Consider the following 19745-nt stretch of genomic DNA (forward strand, 5'->3'; position numbering starts at 1 on the left):
CGTAAAGAACTTGTATGAGTCCGGTGGAATTGAGAGCAATTATGCACTTAGCAATCGCTTCAAATGATACCAATGTGATTCGCATTTTTGATTTTGCATCTTTGAAGAGGGAAGTAGGAGTGGCGACTGTCGTTTCAGTAAAAGTTCAATCGTAACGTGCAATCAGGAGTCTCTTTTTAGCTTTTTAAGAAGAGACAAAAAATAAAAACGATGAGAGCGAAAGGTTCTTTAAAAAAGGTTGTATAGTCTCACTTTCAGCAACATAACGCGATAACGTTTATTGCTAAAGAGAAAAGATTGAAGGCTCGATCGTTCGAATTTTTTTTTTTTTTTTTTTTTTTTTTTTTAGAAGATGACTAAGCAAGATTCGTGAATAACATATCGATAACTTTGTTTACATTTTAATAATTACGAAAAATATGAAAATTTTTCTATGCACATTTTTTAGTAACTGTTAAACGTAAAATAACTTTAGATATGTTATAACATTTAATGGATCATTTAACAGTCATTTAAATACTTTTGCTCCCTGTGGATTATCTTTATTGGATGGAAAAAAATGTGATTAATTGCGATAAATCGAAGAAAAATGAGAAAATTGTTTAAACGTTACAGAGTATTAAATGACGCCTATGACTAGTCGTATACATCTTTTCCTACAGATAATCAAGTTCACCAGGAATTAATAATCGAGCTATACATTCAACTGAGGCGAGAACGATAACGACTTCTTCTTCGTATCTTTTTCTTTCTTTCTCTCTTTCTTTCTGTTATCCTCTGGACCGGTCGTCGTTATAACTGGCGGGATCTCCTTTCACGAGATTTACAACCTGTGCGACCTGGAAGCATCTCTTTATCGATAACAAGTAGCTTCGACAGACTGGTTTTGCGTTCCCCAGACAACCAACGAGAAAAAAAATCTCTTTTTTCTCTGCTATTTTTTCCTTTTTTTTCTTTTTTCTCTCTTTTTTTTTTTTTTTTTTTTTTTAAAAATGCACGATCTGTATTTCCTGTTATCATCGAAATTATCATAATAGTGGTAAATCAAGAGTGGTAAAATGAAAAAATCAATATTGTCATAAGTTGGTATTAGTATTTCTTCTATAAGTATTATCCATATAACATGCAATTTATTTATTGATGAACATGACTTAGGATTATCAAAATTGAAGCGCTGAATAACAGACAGACTGCTAGCTAACTGAGACAAGTGCGTTTCTATTTATAACGAGTTTTCTCAGATCCGTGAGAAGAAGACGCAAACGAAAAGGAAGAAGAAAAACAATAAGAAGAAGGGAAGATATCGAGGTGTGTGGTCCCTTTAGAGCCCAAAAGGACGATCAGAGGTATCGCTTTTTACGCGGGACAGTCTTCTCCGTGCCATTCGAAAATTCATTCCCCCGTGTCGGATGAACAAACCGACGTGTAGGTCGAACGAACGAACGAACGAACGAACGAACGAAAGGACGGACGGACGGACGAATGGCATTAAATTGAGCGAAACACAGACAGAGAAAGAGAGATAGATAGATAGAGAGAGAGAAAGAAAAAGAGAGAGAGAGAGAGAGAGAGAGAGAGAGAGAAATATTCTCTCGAGCTAATTTTCTATCCTCAGATAATTCTGGATTCGGAAAGGGGAAAATGGCAACACATCTGACGTTTCTCGGTTATCTCTCTAACGCGTACCTTGCATTATGCAGGCCAACGAATCGTATAGAAATTGACAGGTAGAAAGACTTCTCTTCGATACCTACAATAAATCCACGAAGTCAATAAAAAATTCGAATTATCGGAACACGACGTTTTAAACGATCAACTCTCATGGCTGGATCATCCATTATCAAACTTACTCCACCGCTAGAACTTCTCATCCAAGTTCTGCACAAACCAACGATTTTACCAATCTCTTTGGAATTAACCGAATTGCAACGTGGACAGAAATAAATAATCACGATTGAGTCGACAGTATGACATTCGCAAGATATAAGTAGAAATATTAATTATTGCTGTTTAATATAAAAGACGAATCGATTCTTTTGTATCCGTAAAATGACTGCATGCTTTATTGATTGAATGGATCATTAGGAGAAAATCGGAATTTAATCTAATAATATCGTATATTTTGTAAAGATCGTTTTAATGAACATTTAACAATACTGTCATCGTTTGTAATATGATTATTGGCATTTTACATTTGAGGTACAGATAATTCAAATTAATAAGATATAATCAAGGGAAAAATAATTTCCTTTAAGAAATAAATATATTTATTTGAATTTATTTAAAATTTGAAATGATTTACGAGAAATGATATTTTGTACCTTTCAAAATTGTTTAATCAAATTATGGAAGAGAATTTAAATCCAACGTTGGTAATAAAATTTGAAAACAGAAAGATTTTCGTTTTGGTTTCTGATACCCTGATCACGGACGTGTTTTGATCCCTTGCTTCCTTCCTTATCCATGATTCTTCCAACACCAATGATGCTCATTAATGCGGCCCGCTTCCCCTATAGATATATACTTTCGGATATACAGGCAAATTCGCACGATTTTCGTGTACGTGTTGCATCGAATGGGGAATCCCTCGTTCTTAGTCGAGCGTTTAAACGGTCCACGCAATTAGGGAAGGCGCTTCACGCTTCATCTTTTATTCATGCCTCAGCCCTGCCAACCTTCTCTCCTTAGCTTTGCTTTCTCCTATCCTTCCCATTCCAAAAGATTATAACCGTGCCGGCAACGACACACTCCGGCTCCTTTACCTCTCTCTCTCTCTCTCTCTCTCTCTCTTACTCACTCCCTCTGTATCTATTTATTTCCCTTTTCCTTTTCCTCTCATTTTCTCTGCAATGAATTCTTATTCGATATAGGTTTGATAAGAGTTTTCTCAATAGTGAAAGGGATAAGTGATCTCGAGTATTTCGATGGACATGAAAAGAGACTCGAAAAAGTTGAGCTTTAGTATCTTCCACTTAGAAATCTCGATAACTAGGGTCTACTATCCGAAAATCCTTAGAGAGAATCCGTAAAGCCTAATTATCGTTGTTTCCGTTCGAAACGTCGATCGCTAACAAGCACTTAAATTATATCGTTTCTTACTTCACCTCTATCCCTTCCGTATGTCCAATAAAATAGACAGAAATCAAAGGATTTACTTCAACTTTCTAAAAAAGAAAATTTCATTGATAGTTAACCTGCAATCACTACTGACTAGATCTATTGATTTTAGGTTGAAAACGGAGAGCCTCGGTGGTGCTTGGTGTCCAAAGAATCAGATCACAAAGGAGGCGAAAGAGTGGTTGGAAATTGATCTTCACACTGTCCATCTTATTACTGCCACCGCTACTCAAGGTCGTTTTGGGAACGGACAAGGTGTCGAGTACTCAGAGGCTTATCTTTTGGAGTATTGGCGACCACGATTGGGCAAATGGGTTCGTTATAGGGACATCAAAGGACAAGAGGTAAGTTACACCATTATCACGATATATAAAAATTTTCTTTATCGTTAATTTATAAACGATTCAAGATAATATATCTAAGAACATATAATACACGAATGAATCTATTTGAAGCAAATGACGGATTTGTCAAGCATAAAACAGTTCCGAGAGACTGCACATTTCGTCATACGCTTGAAATAGCTAAAGATATCAATAAAGCACTTTAGAGAGTAACATCTTCGTCGATTGGTAACTGGTAACTTGATAGAGAGCACTCATTAGAACGTCTGATTATATGCTCTCGAGAAAGTAGAGTAGCCTCTTTGAAAAGCAGACGCAATTCGCATGGTGCAATCTCAAAGCATCAGCTTCGTTCTGTAGCTTACTGGCCGATGAAGGAATCGAAGACCGAGTGGAGGGATTAATGTAAACGGCTTATCGCGAAACCGTAAGCTAATTTCGTACCGTTGGAAGCTGCCACTTTGTCGGTAGCCTGAGCCCAGACGTACCTTAGAGATCGTCGAATCCGTTCAACGGTTAGCCAAAGCTATCTCGAAGCTTTAGAACAAGCTTTTGGACTGAGTCCCCGATCGAGAGAACGAGCCATTACGTTCGTTGGAACGTTAACCTCTCATCCATCTAAATCGATTTTCCTGAAGCTTATCTTATTTTAAGTTTTCCTGAATTTTCTCACGTCTAATCAATTCCATTGGAAAATACAGCATTTCGTTGGAATCGTTGCAGCTGCGATCGAAAGAATATTCGTCATTGGTAATCGTCAACTCAACCTTTTATCACGAATATTCGAATCTTTCTCTAACAAGGTTATAAAAAATTTTTCGATTAAATCGTATGCAAACATTGAAACTATCCAATCTTTATCAGATATTTTTCATTCCCAGAGACATTGAAAATTCAACTAGATTCAATCGTTTCTTTTATTTACCATAGCACCAGACCTGTATCGATATAAATTTCTTCTCCGAGAGCTATAATTCCAACCCCTTCGGGCGAATAGTATATTCTGATTCCAGGTTTAACACGGGATATTTACTAATCAAATTTTTAATCATTCACGTAGAACGTAAAATGTTTACGAAGATAGAATTACTCTTACCATTAGGACACTTTAAGGTTTCAACTCATTGGTAACTCCCATTAGGCACCATTTCACGCGTTACGCATCCATTATTAATAAGCAACGATCGTTCTCCGTCTCTCTCTTTCTCTCTCATCTTCGTCTCTAATACATTTCTCTTTCTCTTTCTCTTTCTCTTTCTCTTTCTTTCATGTCTCAAAATACGAAAAGAAGAAAAGACATACAGGTTTGCGAAGATCCGTAAAAGTTTTGCCGCAAGGCAAATTGGCTGGCCAATCAATGCCCGTCCTCTGTCCAGTTAAAATCTCTTATTAATATTGATGAACCAATTGCGTTGGCGCTAATGTGCCAAGGGCTTTATCTCTATCTCTTTACCTCTTTCTATCTGTCTCTCTCTCTGTCTCTCTCTCTCTCTCTCTCTCTCTCTCTCTCTCTCTCTCTCTCTCTCTATGTTTTCCATCTTTCCAAGGGCGATCCGAACGGGCGATTGGATTCATGATTATTCACTGCTTTCTGATTATTGATCGTCTACCGACCTTGAGCTCGCATGCCAATGTTTCACGGACAAATCTTCAGTCTCCTGATGAAAGTAAATATTAAAAGATACCTATTGGCTAAAAGAAAATCATTGTATATTATTCTCTGATAAAGAGAAAACAATAATAGGTGAAACAAATCAAAATCCATCTACATAAACAATTTGACGTCTTTATTCTTGCCTGTGGTTGATTCAGTGAGAATTTTCTAACACGTGAAATATTTTAATTAAAAAGATCTAATTAAAAGAGGAAAAAAAAAAGAAAGGGAATGGAAATTCTTCCTCTTTCATTTCTTTTCTATTCCTTTTGTCAATCTTTTTCATTTATTTTCTCTTTGTTCTCTCTTGTGGGTGGCGAACTTAAGTCACGAGCAAGCATTTCTCCTTTGATCGTCCGTATCCCAAATTGCACGTCTTCTATCCTTTTCCTTTCTTTTGAAAAACAAAGAATGAAGAGCGAGAAAAAAAATGTAATAGTAATAATTATAAAAGTAATAATAATCATCATGATCATCAACGAAAGAAGGGGTCTCTAGCGAGAGCTTCAAAAGACCGACAGAAGTAATTAAGGCTCGTGAGTCGGTCGCCTTTCAACCCCCCACCCTAAACACGAGTCGCCTTAATAATAAATAGTCGCGTCAAACAGAGCGACCTGGGCTCTCATTAGCCGCTTATATGTACAAGCGCACGCACATATACACGAATAGACATTCGCCGTACGGTTCTCTACGTAGCTCTCCATCGACGAGGACGAGATTAAATGGCTTTTCCCGGAATCTCTCGCGACGTAAATTCACCGTAACTGCAGCCTCACAGTCGTTGCAGTTGCACGATGCAGTTTCTGGTTAATGTCAGGGCAAAGCGTAGAAAACGACGCTTTTCCAAGTTTTCTACCATTTTTTATTCTCCCTTTTTCTGGTCGATCTCTTCGTTACTTTTTCTTCTTTCTTTTTTCTTTCGCTATTTTCCTTTTTGATATCGAGCTTCCGGTCCGCCGGGGATATTTGCACGTACGCCGCGTTCCTAGACGAAGAGCTTTCATGACGGAACTCCGATAACAAATATTGCGCTGTGAAGCCGAGTGGAAAGATCGTCCTACGCGTTTTACACGCTCGTTGGCTCCTCCTCGTGCAGGCAGGTGGAAGGGGAGAACTCGATGGAAACGTTTGCCGGATGGATGGACCCAGAGTTTACCTCATTCCATGTCTTCTTCAAACGTGTACCATTTAACGCGGAAAATTGTGAGTTATCGGACTAATGGCAGAACGATCAAGGCCAATATACTTCTTTTAACATCATTTTTTTTTCCTGTTTTTTATTTTATTTCCATTTTTCATGATTACGCTCCCAAAGAGTAATAAGTAATTTTATTTATTTTATTATACGATTGAAATTGTCCATTGACTTTTTTTACGGGCAATAAAATGGTCAGAGTATTATTTAAATGATTACTTCCACGAGGAACTTCTTAATCGTAACATCTACATTTAAATAAAACTACATGGAAATGTACGATATGAATAAAGTGAGGAATATTTTTTTGCGAGCAGAGATTCATTTGGTAAAAGTAAAGTAAGCGACTCTCAAAGTAGAGTGGAATTTTCAGTTTAGTTGGGTAGGTTTAAAAAATTGTAAGGGACGAAATAAAAAGCTTTCATAAATAGTGTACGGTTTGAAGAGTTCTACGAAACTGAGAAAGAAAATAATATCATTGTATTAATGAAAAAAAAAAGAAAAAAAAGAAAAAAAAAACAGAAAGAAAAGAAACAGAAAAAAAAGAAAAAAGAAAAGGGAAAGAAAAAAATGAAAATTTTGGCAAACTCCCAGTATCTTTGTTAACGTTCTTTGAAAGCCCAAACAAGAAGCTTTAGAATGACGTTTTTAAAAAAGAAGAATTTCGAAATTGTTCTACTTTCTGTTTCACTGCAGAGCGCGATACTTTTTAACGAGCGCTATTTTACTGAGATCCCGAATTATTCCGTGTCTTCTCTTATTTCTTTCTCTTTTTCCTCGCATTAATTTAGGATACTTGGCATGCGCACGCGCATTCATTAAGACATTATTACCAGATAAGAATTAAAATGATGATAATTATTATTATTATTATTATTATTTATATTATTATTATTATTATTATTATTATTATTATTATTATTATTATTATTATTATTATTATTATAAAATAAAGCTTAAGATAATTTTCAATAGTTTAGGGGAAATGTTTACCTATAGAATAAACATTTTCGTGTTAAATGTAATTAGCGAGAGAAATGTCATGAAAATGCATGAGTAGTTGTAATAATTGTTAGCTCTGAATTGACATTCGTATATCCATGTGTGCGTTAATGCGTGACGAGCACGTTCGTAGGTTGTACCTAATTTTCGACGAACGCGAGAGATAATCTTTCTTATGGTACGATACTTTCGAAATGGTTGTTAAACACGCGGTACGATCGGTCATGTTGATCTTTGTTGTCAGATAGAATCGTCCCACGCTTGTGTCGCATCTTAAAACGAGCTCTACTCACGCTCAACGTTGAAGGAATTCTATATACGTATGTATAATACTTGTATCTATGTAGAAATATCGACTAACTTGTTATACGATAAATCGTTAAGCGATTGAATCCAATTACGTCGTTAACAATGATAACAAGGCGATTAATCCGAACACCTATAACGAGAATTGGCAAATCCGTTTTTTTACATACTTAGATACAAATTTTGATTCGTTCGAATATATTTCATAATCATTCTTTTTTTTTTTCTTTTACAATCAATTATTTTCAAACTCAATTTTTTGATTAAAAAAAAAAAAAAATCAATTATTTTAAAGGTTTTAGAAAAAAAAAAAGAAGTTCACGGATAGAAAAATCTCTCTTTTTTTTCGTTTTAATATTTTGTTGCGATATCGTACTGCAACTTCCTTCCAATTTTTTCTTTTTTTTTGTTTTTTTCTCTACATTCAACTAAGCCTTATTCGATTCTCATCTCATATTTTCTCCCCCACGTTTGAGATACGTGTGTGGTGATTTACGTAGAAGCAAGCGAAGGAGATATAGATGACGATGACGGTCCGATGCTGGTGGCTTGCGTGTTACCGTTTCTCACAAGCATACGTCTCTCATCGTGCGCGAGTAAATGCGTGAGCGTAAACACTACGTAAATACATAGGACATGGAAACATATATGCACGCACGCACGCACGTACGCACGCACGCACCTTCGTCCCTCCCATTTTGCCACCCTTCGTAATTATCGGATTTCCACCATGGCATTCTCTACGGCTACGAGGAAGATATGGAGAATAATGTGCGTGCGTCTCTGCGTATGTTGCTTTTGTGTGTGTGTGTGTGTGTGTGTGTGTGTGCATTGAAAGAGGGAAAGCAGTTTCTTCGCGTGACGGGATAATGGCGATCGAACCTACTTGCTTGTACCGTCAGTTTTTCTTTTTTCCTTTTTTATTTTTTTTCTTTTCTTTTTCTTTTTATAATTTTCTTTTTACTCCTTCTAGAAATCCCCTTGACAGCTATACCATTACATACTTTTTCTTTCGTTTATTCGTACTTTTTATTTCGTTTATTTTATTTCATATTCGAAGATTCTCATTGAAAAAGAAAAAAAAAAAAGAAAAGAAAAGAAGAAAAGCATTTCGAAAATTTACACTCTAATCCTTTTGATATTTTCACCGACAAAATCTTAAACACGCGCTATTCGATGAAAACTCGTATTGTGGTAGATTTGATGGCAACCAAAAGAACTACTCGAAACGAGTATTGTAGGATTTTAGAAATGTTAGTCGTTGAGAAATTTTGTGAGCTAGGTATTCGTAGTGCATTACTCGTTCATGTCGATGCGAAGTTGAGTGGTTGTAACTTAAGCTCGTGACCTTTTTTACCTATCGAAGAAGCGTATAAAGCGAATTTATTACATCGTCCGTATACACACAAATAGTCATGTATTTTCATCTATTTTTTTTCCGATACATTGATAAAGTTGAATAAATTTCCGTTCGTTGTGAAATTTTTTGATACCATTAATTCATCGGAACATTTTTTTTTTTTTTTATATGACACTTGTTACTTTATACCATTTTTACAAATCTGAAAAGATAGTTTATTATCCTGTAATAGAAACGTTTATAGTACCTTAGGTTTTTCTCAATTCTTTTCAAGTTTCTTCGTTAAGTATTCGGACAAGTGTGAGAAGAATCGTCTTTTATTCTTTGTTTTTTTTTTTCTTTTTTTTTTTTTTTCTTTTTTTTTTTACTTTCATTCATGCGCATAGGTCTCCTTCAGACGACAACTTCTATCGAAATATGAACTTAAACTTCTTCTTTCTCTTTCTCCTTCTTGAGAACGTGTTCGCAATATAATTTTACGAGCCCCGTCGGGCATAGCGAGTGCATAAAAGTCGACAGATGTCTTATCTCACGCTCGCGACTCGAGAAAAGAGATAGAAAGGGAGAAAGAAAAAAAGAAAGAAAGAAAGAAAGAAAGAATGAATGAAAGAAAGAAAGAAGGAAAGAGAAAAAGAGGAAGCTTGTAAAATGACTTCTTTTCGCGTCCTTGTACATCGTTTTTACTTTTCACACCTCTCCGAAGAAACGTATTCCTCTTGCCCTTTTACAGTTTCAGTTTCATCCTTAACTCGTCCCTTTTTATCCCATTCAGGGGATAGCTCGAAACCTTACGCTTCGTACGTGCTCACAATATACATTCATAATGCTCTAGTGACTTGCCAATTGTATAGAATGTACGTCCCTTTTTTGTTTCCTATTTTAAAAAAGCATAGTATTAAAATTAATAACATTTAACGAAAACTTATAATTCATATATTTTTAATTCATATGAAATTTATTCTTTTACAATATCTATCCTATGTATACAATTAATTCGATGAATTTAAATTAGAATTAATTAGAGCGAATTACATTATGAATTCATTACGTTCATTAATTTATTATTATTATTATCGAACTTTTAGAATAGCTACCATAAATAAAAGAATTTCGACGAGATTACATTGATTGCGAGAGTATAAGCAAATTATTGTCGTTTCTAACGAAGCAACAATGGTTCTAAACACGAAAGGAGGAACCTTATGGCCAACGACTTTGACGACGACTTCGTAGCTGCGAAAGGTCGATAACGTCGACGATCGCCTCCGTGTCTAACGTTTGACCCCCAAGTACGAGCACGCACCACTCGTATCGACTTTCCCCCCTTACACCGCACGCACGTCTTGTTTTTCCTCTTGCAGAAGTGAAATCGATGTAGCTGGCAAATTGCTTTGGTAGGGCGTATGCACTCACTAATAACTATTCCGTATCTACTAGGTTTTGCCTTCGGTATATACAACTTCGTAAGTAAAAGCCACACACACATACGTTGAAGGATACACACGGTTTCTTTAATTTGCCCCTTTAAAAAAAAAAATCGTATACATTTTTTTCTTGAAAAAAGGAAAAAAAAAATTGACACATCGAAATCAAAAGTTTCTCATTGACATTCGTAAAAATGTGTGTTCGTTAACGAATACAAAAGAGAAATTCAACATATAGGTTGCATGTTTTTTTTTTTTTTTTTTTTTTTTTTAAATATGCACCAGCAGTTTCGACGAATCCAGTTAGTAATGCAAGAACGAACGTGATAGGAATCTCAATGCAACACGAATTTAAAATATTTGCAATGGATACGAGCGTGTGACCAATGAGAATCAATCGGTATGTATTCCTCTATCAAAATATCGCGTTTCATCGATCAGATTTAAAAGAATCGTAAATCGTTCGAATGGGAAGAATTTTTGGGACAAACTGGTACAACGTTCTATGACTACATAATGAAGAAATAACGTGCATATTCATCGTGCACGTTGCACCGCATTATTGCTCCTTGACAACGTATGATACCGACAGCAGAAACGAGGGGAAGAAAGATATTGCGATCTCGCACGCTAAGTACTGCAGGCGTGGCTCCAGGTTGCACCGACTAGCGCATATGCGATTTCCGTACAACGAACTTAAACCAGACTTTTTAGAAAAGTTATCCCTGGTATAGTGAAAAATGGTAAAAATGAAAATTTTATAATGATATATAATGATATAGATTTTGTTGTCTTCATAGATTATAAAATTTGATACTTAATATATTAGATAGATTATAATGATACAACAATTTGTAAACTATGTTAATTAATGATACAACAATTTTGTAAACTATGAATAAAATCAGTAAAAACAAAGATATTTAAACAAAACAAAAAAAAACTTTTATTAAACATATTTCAACTGTAAAATTCAATTTATTAAATGATTTTCCGTAAAAAATTTCGAACGTCAAACTGAATTCTGATCTATTGGAAGATAGGAAATAAAATATCAAAGGGATAAATTTTGCATAAAAACTGTATTCATTTATCATCTAAAATATTATTGTGGAAACTAGTACTATATATTCAAGAATTGCAAAGAGAGCTAAAGGATCACTTCATATACATATATGTATCGAGCAGTGAACCGATATTGGCTATACCAAAACTGAAGTCGATGGTGCATGCCCGTACCTTCAAAGACGAAAATAACAAAAAAGGAAGAAGGTCGTGGTAGTAGCAAGGAGGGTGATAAAGGTGTCCGAAGGCGAGAAACGTGTGCCGGGCAACGAAACGTGCACAGAATGTGTCGTGTCTGCCACAAAATACTTTGTCACGCGACCGTGTTATACGCTGTGTTCTCTACGCAAGAAACTATCAAGCTTACACGAACACACATTGAACACGTACACCAAGTAAATGCTTTTACTATATACATATTCTGTAGCTTGCTATCTGCTCACCATGGGCAACGCCACTTCGCGTGATCTCTCGGGACACCATATACACATACACATATACACCTTAGTACATACTCGGTCATTCCGCCTGTCTTTATACCCTATACTCTTTCATCTCTTTCCTTGTGTCGCTCAATGTTAGATAAACTGCTTATTTTATTCATAAACTTGCAAAAATCAATATTATAGTCCTCACACTTTCCTCGTTCTTTATGTTACTGAAAGTATGAGAAATAAATATAAGTTTAATATAAATAAACTTTAATAGGAATAAATAATAATTAATGAAACTCAGTATAAAAGGAACATGATTAATAATCTTCTTTTATTTTTTTGAGATATTTTATATATTCTTTGATATAATATATCTATCAAGATATATGTATTTATTTATTAAATGTTTCGAGTACTCTTGCTTACTACCTCTTCCACGTCGTTATATCTAATGTCTTGGAATGTAGGTTGAAATTAGTCCTTAATCCCGACCGATGAAATGGAATGCGAAATTCGTCCTTATGACAAGACATCCAGGAGAAGACAACGGTATTCCATGTACCGACTAATCACGATCTACTATGTGGCCTATATAAGCATAGCTACGTTGCGTTTAATTACGGTTAAGCTATGCATCATTCTCGTTTGATCATTAATGTAATTTTGTTCAATATAATCTTTAGATTTCTTCTTTTATTGTAAATATAATAAGAATATTAAAATTGAATTTTTTGGAGACAATGAAATCCAACAAGAATAGCTCGGTATAATTGGGCTAATGAGACTGAGCAAGTTTATTCTGCAGAATTCAAATGCCGGTGCGGAAACTGAAATTATCATGGTCTTTAGCTGACGTCTCCTTTCTCTTTCTCTCTATCTCTCTTTCTCTTTCTCTCTCTCTCTCTCTCTCTCTCTCTCTCTCTCTCTCTCTCTCTCTCTCTCTCTCTGCCTGCAGGTAATACCAGGCAATACGAACACGTATTTGGAGTCCAAGCATGAACTGGAGCCACCTCTGTGGGCTAGCAAGATCCGTTTTCTGCCCTTCAGCCGTCACACGCGGACAGTTTGCATGCGGGTCGAGCTCTACGGGTGTTACTGGAGCGGTAAGCTGTTTGCACTTGCCAATTTTCGTGAAACTTCTCAGTCCTCTTGGTATGCCAGCTTGGAACGTTCTATTAGCGGGGAAAAGCTGTGCATCGCATAAACACGTGCCCATTTTACTACTGGAACAGATCCTTCGTAGATTGTAGATCGTTCACGTACAAGTTGATCCTATAATACCGAGTCAGACATTAGCATGATTTTCTTCAAAGCTAAAGATCCTCCAGGTGTAATCCAATTTAATTATTTCAGAGATAACTTGGTAAAGAATATTGTTTATGATTATCAGATGGTGTGGTTTCCTACTCGATGCCTCAAGGTGACAAAAGAGGAAACGAATGGGAATTCTTCGACGCTACTTACGATGGCCATTGGGACGATGAACTTCGTCGTGGACTGGGCCAATTAACTGACGGTAAAACGGGCCCAGATGATTTCAAGATGGGCTATTATGACGATCGAGGACAAGGTTGGGTTGGCTGGAGAAATGATACACGAAGTGATCAACCGATTGAAATTAAATTTGAGTTCGATGTAGTCAGAGAATTCTCGGCAATTCATATTTACTGCAACAACCAGTTCACCAGAGACGTTCAGGTTAGTGGATCGGAATGATCGAAATGTTTTTTCAACCATGTTTGAAACAATGAATGTTATTCAATTCACAGTTCACTTTTATAAAAAGCTAACACTTGACCTGGATTATGTTTGCGTCGTAAATATGATTATATGAAAAATGTTTCACTCAATTTTCCCGTGTCTTGAATACAAGCGAACGAAACGTTCGGTCATATATTTTAACCGAAAAATGTAGAGAAACCCCGGGAACCTTCTGTCGATAAAATATACTAGACGTAAAGTCGTTGACCTCACGAAAGAATCGTTTACCTTCGCTTTAGCAATGTTGTTCCTTTAGCCCTCGAAAGGAATGTGAAGACAGTGTCGATCAACAGGCTTACCCTCGGTATTTCTCTGAGTTTTCTTTCCACCTTTTACCACCACGTCTTGGCGTCTTACGAACCAGCTGCTTGCTGTCGCTTGATTGAATATTCCGCACGACGCTTTATCGAATACGTGTCCGTGGAATACAAACTCATGTGAACGCAGCATCGATCCGAGATACTTTCATTTGTATCATTCCTCTATCATCTACGATTTTATTCAATTATATTGAACTATGTGAGACACCGATTAATTTTATAGTTTTTCTTTATTGTTTAAGATGTGCTCGGATATATCTTTCGTAAGTCTAGCTTGGAAAACTTTGGAAATGTTAAACATGTATAGTCCAACTTTAAGTTTACTTCTGGAAAGTTAAGTTTAAAAGTATGGATGAAGAAAAGCAAAGAATACTGAACAAGATATTGGGTATTTCTTTTTTTTTCCCCCTTTTTTTTTCTATGCGTAGTATCACAGAAAATGTATTAATCTTTTGATCGAAGTACATCATCCTAATATAATATGATGCATTATATACATATGTATAACTTCGTATTTATATAGATATATCTGTATTGGTGTATATCTAGACGCGTTCACGTTACGTACCATTTGCGCGTTACGCGCGTATTTCACTAGCCTCGCAATAAATCCGCTTTGAACGCGCTCGCGTGCGCGCACTTTCCGCCTCTCTCTCTCTCTCTCTCTCTCTCTCTCTCTCTCTCTCTCTTTCTCTCTCTCTATAGTGCATTTAAATGTTTGACGGCGCGTGCGATGAAATATGCATGGGAGATTATTGAACGTTGCCAGAAATGGAAAGCCCCGACTTTTGATCAAAACAGAATCGTTCTCGGCGAATGGTTCTTGTCGATTTAAAAATTCGTCCTGCCGGGATTGTTGCAGGGAAGGTGCCGAGGGGAGTTAGTCAAAAAAGAGGGATAGAAAGTGTCGTTGATCGAACCAATCTTTTCCGGAGTTTAGGGAAATGGAAAATGCATTATATGGATGATAGATTAGGAAATAAAATTGTTTAAATTTCATTTAATAGCATTTTTATTATTTGTAAAGTTTTTTTCATTACCCAGATAAAGATCACGTACGAACTATATTACGTACTATAAAATTGTGCGAATTACGTTGTGCGATTATCAAAATGATCTTCAACGAATGACAGGTAAAGAGTCACGTTTAATGCACCGAACGTTTAATCGTCAATTCGAAGATATTCGGCGACGTGTTCTTGACATTTCGATGCCACCTTAGATCCTTATGGTGTTATTTCGCCTAATCTCACCCATTTTCGACGAGATCGATATTCTTACGACACTTCCCAAAGCGTTACGCGCAGGATCTCTTTAGCTTCTTGTCAAAGTGCATAAATTAACGCAATTGCATTTTCCCTCGTTTATCATGACGCTTTCTAACGTTCCCCTCTGTTGTTTTTTTCCTTTTCTTTTTATTTACGAATGCTCTTTCCGTACCGTCAAATGTGTAGTCTGTACATTATCAAAATTTAACTTAATACATAAAATTTTATGACAGACTAATGGAACGAAAAGGGCAAAATTCTCTTTTTTTTTTTTTTTTTTTTTTATGAACAAAAGTAGAGAATATGTTTCTTTAAAGAGTTTCATGAAAGATCCTTAAAAACTTTACATCTCTGACTTGCCGATGCTCTTTTGGATTAGAGAACTTTGAACAAAAATAAGATAGCAAATTTATTTTTTAACGTGATAAAATATTACAAGATTTTTTCTTTTATTCTTTTTTTTTCCCCCTTTTTTTTCTTTTTTTTTCTTTTTTTTTTTTTTTTACATCGAATGGATGTTCTACATTGTGAAAGATCATAAATATTAAACGAACATTTTTTCAACAACTTATTCAACATGTTTCATTCTCATCGTTGCTCAGCTAAAAAAACTGGATGCAACAAATGACGTAAAATAAGATGGAATTTCGAATTTCTATTCTGTTGTAAGATAGTACGATACAAGCAAGCTTTATGGAACCTTACGATGCGACGGTTTCTATACGGTATTTTGCTTTAGCATATCGATATCGGAATGCCTATGCTGTTACCAATAGATACCGACCACCTTTCCGTTATACGATACCATTTTCCGCTTGTATGTACACCAAGTAACGTTGCTATACGAATCTTCGGGAATTGGTTTTATATAACGGAAATTACGAGATGGACGATATCTACGACATATTCAATCCAAAATACGTGCGAGAAATGTGAATATTTTGGTGAAAACGTCATCCTCTTCTCCTTCTTACTTCTTCTTTTACTTTTTGGAAAAAGTTTTTCCTTCTACAACTAGCCACAGTGAAAGTTTAAGTGCGATTATTCGATACTCCCTTAACTCGCGTACGGTCGAACAGCTTTGAGCTATGTCCGTCTTTTTTCTTTTCCCTTCTTTGTTCTTTTATGTGTGTGCGTGTCTCTCTCTCTCTCTCTCTCTCTCTCTCTCTCCCTTTCTCTCTTTCGCTCGAAGTTTTGATTCCCTTGGTCGTAATTACTTCGAGAAAGTTTTTTGACTGTATCGTCAGGACGAAACGAGCTTTTATCGAGTATAATGGAATAGCTATCATAATGTATATCATGAAAACGTTGCACTGATTCGTCCTAAAAGATAAATCGTACTCCATCCGTCGTCATACAATTTAATTGTGTCAAAAATATCTTGATTCGGTCTTCAAATTGAACATATTTAACTCTGACAAATATGCAAACTAATCTGTAATCACTTCCGAACATTCATTTTCAACCGGAACAGTTTCTCAAATTCGATTTTATTTCAATCTCTCTTCATTTCATTCCATGTTATCTCTCTTTGCAGAGTGTTCATTCGTTTTCTTTTCTTTTTCTCAGAAACGAACGGATATAAAATTAGAGAGACGCAAATCAGACGACTCGCTTTTACTTCTACTTCAATCTCCTTTTATGTAAAGCCAACGAGACCTCGAATGATAGCCTTGATTTATGATCAGATCATATACTCCATCGAACTTTAGGGACACATTAAACTTTTATGATGTCCTCAATAGCCGCACGACCTTTACTCCTACTACCCCGTGTTTCCAATCCCTTACTACCCTCTTAGAAGCATACAAGAGTTACCCCGCTAAACGTGCATCCACAGGATGATTTTCTCCTGGGATAAGGATGTTTATTATGTAAACCGAACGAAGTAGAAACTTTGAAGAAGTACATATTTTCATCATTCATAGTCATCTTTTCATAAAATAAAATAATATCAGATCTTTCGTTAAAACAATATGATAAGAAATGTTTTTCTTAAAAACGAATGATAGGAAGGAAAAAATTAATTTAAAATACTAATCGGATTATCGCGTAATAATCTGATAAAAAACATATTTTGAAATAAATAAGAAAAGTAATCTATAATTCTAATATCTTCGCTTAATCGTCGCGCGAAAGAAAAACATTAAAAAAAAAAAAAAAAAAAAAAAAAAATGTAGAGAATGTTTGCATCACTTCTTTCTAATGTTTATAAACGAAACAGTCATTCAGACGACTTATTTCGTACTATTGTACATTATCACTATTTTTCCTGTCGACATTTTTCCATCTAGGAAATATATCGAGATTCGAGTGTATTGATTTTTTTTTCATCTCTATACCTCGGCCGTTCTCTTTTTTAATCGCAGATCTTCTCGCAAGTCGACATACTCTTCAGTATAGGTGGGAGATACTACAACGGTGAGCCGATTACCTACACCTATATGGAGGACAAAATATTCGAAACGTCTCGTAACGTCACCATCAAGCTTCACCATCGTATTGGCAAGTACGTGAAATTGAGACTCCATTTTTCCGCCAGATGGATCATGATCAGCGAAGTGATTTTCGATTCTGGTAAGTCCTCTCTTTTGTATTTTTATATAGACGAAAAAAAAAAGGTGTTCAACTACTCTCTTCAATTTCTCACCGATCCTGTCATTGCATGTATATTTACATATATATATTACATACATAGAAAAAAAAAAATATCTACAATGTAAACGATGATACGAAAGCAACGTTATCGTTGGCACGCTTTTGATCGGAAGCTAGAAAAATCTGTTCGTGACGTGAAATCGTTTGACTGGCATGGACTTTACTCAAAACGGGAAAGAGAAATATATATGTATATATTTTTTTTTCCTTTTTCTATTTTTGTTTTTCTATTTTTCTATTTTTTTTTCTTTCGAAAAGCCTGGCCATTTCATTTCAATTCAGCAGGAACAGATCGTATTCGTATCTCTCTTTATAATCCGTCCCTTTCGGATCGATGGTCGTTCAAGAGCCTACCGACTGTCAATCGATAAAAAATATAACTCCAATAGCGATTTCAATCGATACAACCAGTAATTGTGAATCGGTTATAAATACGTTTGTTCTGTTTCCATTAAATCCAAAGATATGTCGCGTATATATTTTTATGAAATTGATCAAACTCGTCAAAATTTTTTCTTCCCATGTCAATTTCGTTTCTTTTTTTTTTTTTTTTTTTTTTACTTCAACAATACCTCATTTCATTTCTCTTTTCGAAATCGCAAATCACTCACAATTCGATTTAATGCACACTCCAAGAATTTCTTCTTTTCCATGTTTCTCCTTTCTTACATTTTCTCGATCGTTTCCTGGAAGAGATATAACAGACTGGTAGCATTATACGCGAGTACGATTCTTTATCAAGAAAGATATAAAATCGTGAAGTACGTCTTTGAAATTTCTTCCGTTATTTCTTCTCTCCGTCTGTCTCTCTGTCTCTCTGTTTCATTGAAAGTAAATTCCATCTGATTTAACTTAGTTCCGTCAGGAAATTGCATCTTACAAAGAGCTTATCGGTGTTTATCGAGGCACCCAGTCCTTCCAATATGGATGTGAAAGCAGGATGATTTATAATCGCGGATATACCGAAGAGAACTGCCGTGCTAGAAGAGATGCATTGTCTCGAATGTTTCAGAAATAATTTATCATAAACGCAGGATCGTTCTTCGTAAAATCTTCTTGCAATTCAATTGATTTTATTACATTAAATAATAAACTTATTAAAGGATAAGAACTGTACAAAAGCGACTGATCGATTATATGTACAATTGAGGGAGGTTTAAATAGACATTTAATAATTTCAAATAGAACAATTTTATTATTACTTAATATATTATTGAGATGAAGAGAATTAAAAAGAGAACTATGATCAATGTATTTAAAATACATTTAACATTTAAATGTTTCATATAATAAATATTATATAGATATTTTATAGATTTAATAGATATTAATAGATATTTTAATAGATAAAACAATTTCAAATAAAACAATTTTAATATTACTTAATATATGAGGTAAAGGTACTTAGAAGAAGAGAATTAGGAAGAGTAGGTACGATCAATGTACTTAAAATGCATCTAGGAATTAATGAAGTCACGCACACATACAGAGACAGAAATACAAAAGGTAAGTCCGAATCGGTAGACTTCGAGGAGAATAATAACCCTTAGGCCGCACACAAAGAACTCTCGAAAGAGCTTTCGTACAGTCGAATGAGAATCGTCGAACGATTCCGAATAAGTGAGCTTTAAGGAATCGTTCCGATTAATGCCGACTCATGGTTAAAACACATTCATATTCGCGTTACTCGTTCATACAAGCACGTATAGGAAAAAGATGGCAGAGTACTTCTATGAAATATGTAGAATACTTTGAGACTACATAGCCAACGAGAAGAAAAGAGGTATAAGAGTACCAAACGAGTCAAGTGAGTGAACTTCATACTGCGGTGGCTTGC

At 35.4% G+C, this 19745-nt stretch overlaps 1 protein-coding gene and 1 long non-coding RNA gene across 3 annotated transcripts in view; one reads left to right on the forward strand and one right to left on the reverse strand.

Annotated features, from left to right (window-relative positions):
• The window catches only part of LOC124428060 (discoidin domain-containing receptor 2-like), a 97352-nt gene that overhangs the window by 55781 nt on the left and 21826 nt on the right, over positions 1-19745 (forward strand). For both annotated transcript variants that reach the window (XM_046971665.1, XM_046971666.1), the window contains 4 exons: positions 3230-3461; positions 12857-13004; positions 13292-13599; positions 17620-17827. In XM_046971665.1, coding sequence (XP_046827621.1) covers positions 3230-3461; positions 12857-13004; positions 13292-13599; positions 17620-17827 — 896 coding nt within the window. The remainder of the gene's footprint in view (positions 1-3229; positions 3462-12856; positions 13005-13291; positions 13600-17619; positions 17828-19745) is intronic.
• LOC124428064 overlaps positions 1-19745 on the reverse strand; it is a 62473-nt gene that overhangs the window by 17741 nt on the left and 24987 nt on the right. The window lies entirely within an intron of this gene.

The sequence above is a fragment of the Vespa crabro genome, chromosome 11, assembly GCF_910589235.1.
Source record: "Vespa crabro chromosome 11, iyVesCrab1.2, whole genome shotgun sequence".
In the NCBI taxonomy this organism is placed as follows: Eukaryota; Metazoa; Arthropoda; class Insecta; order Hymenoptera; family Vespidae; genus Vespa; species Vespa crabro.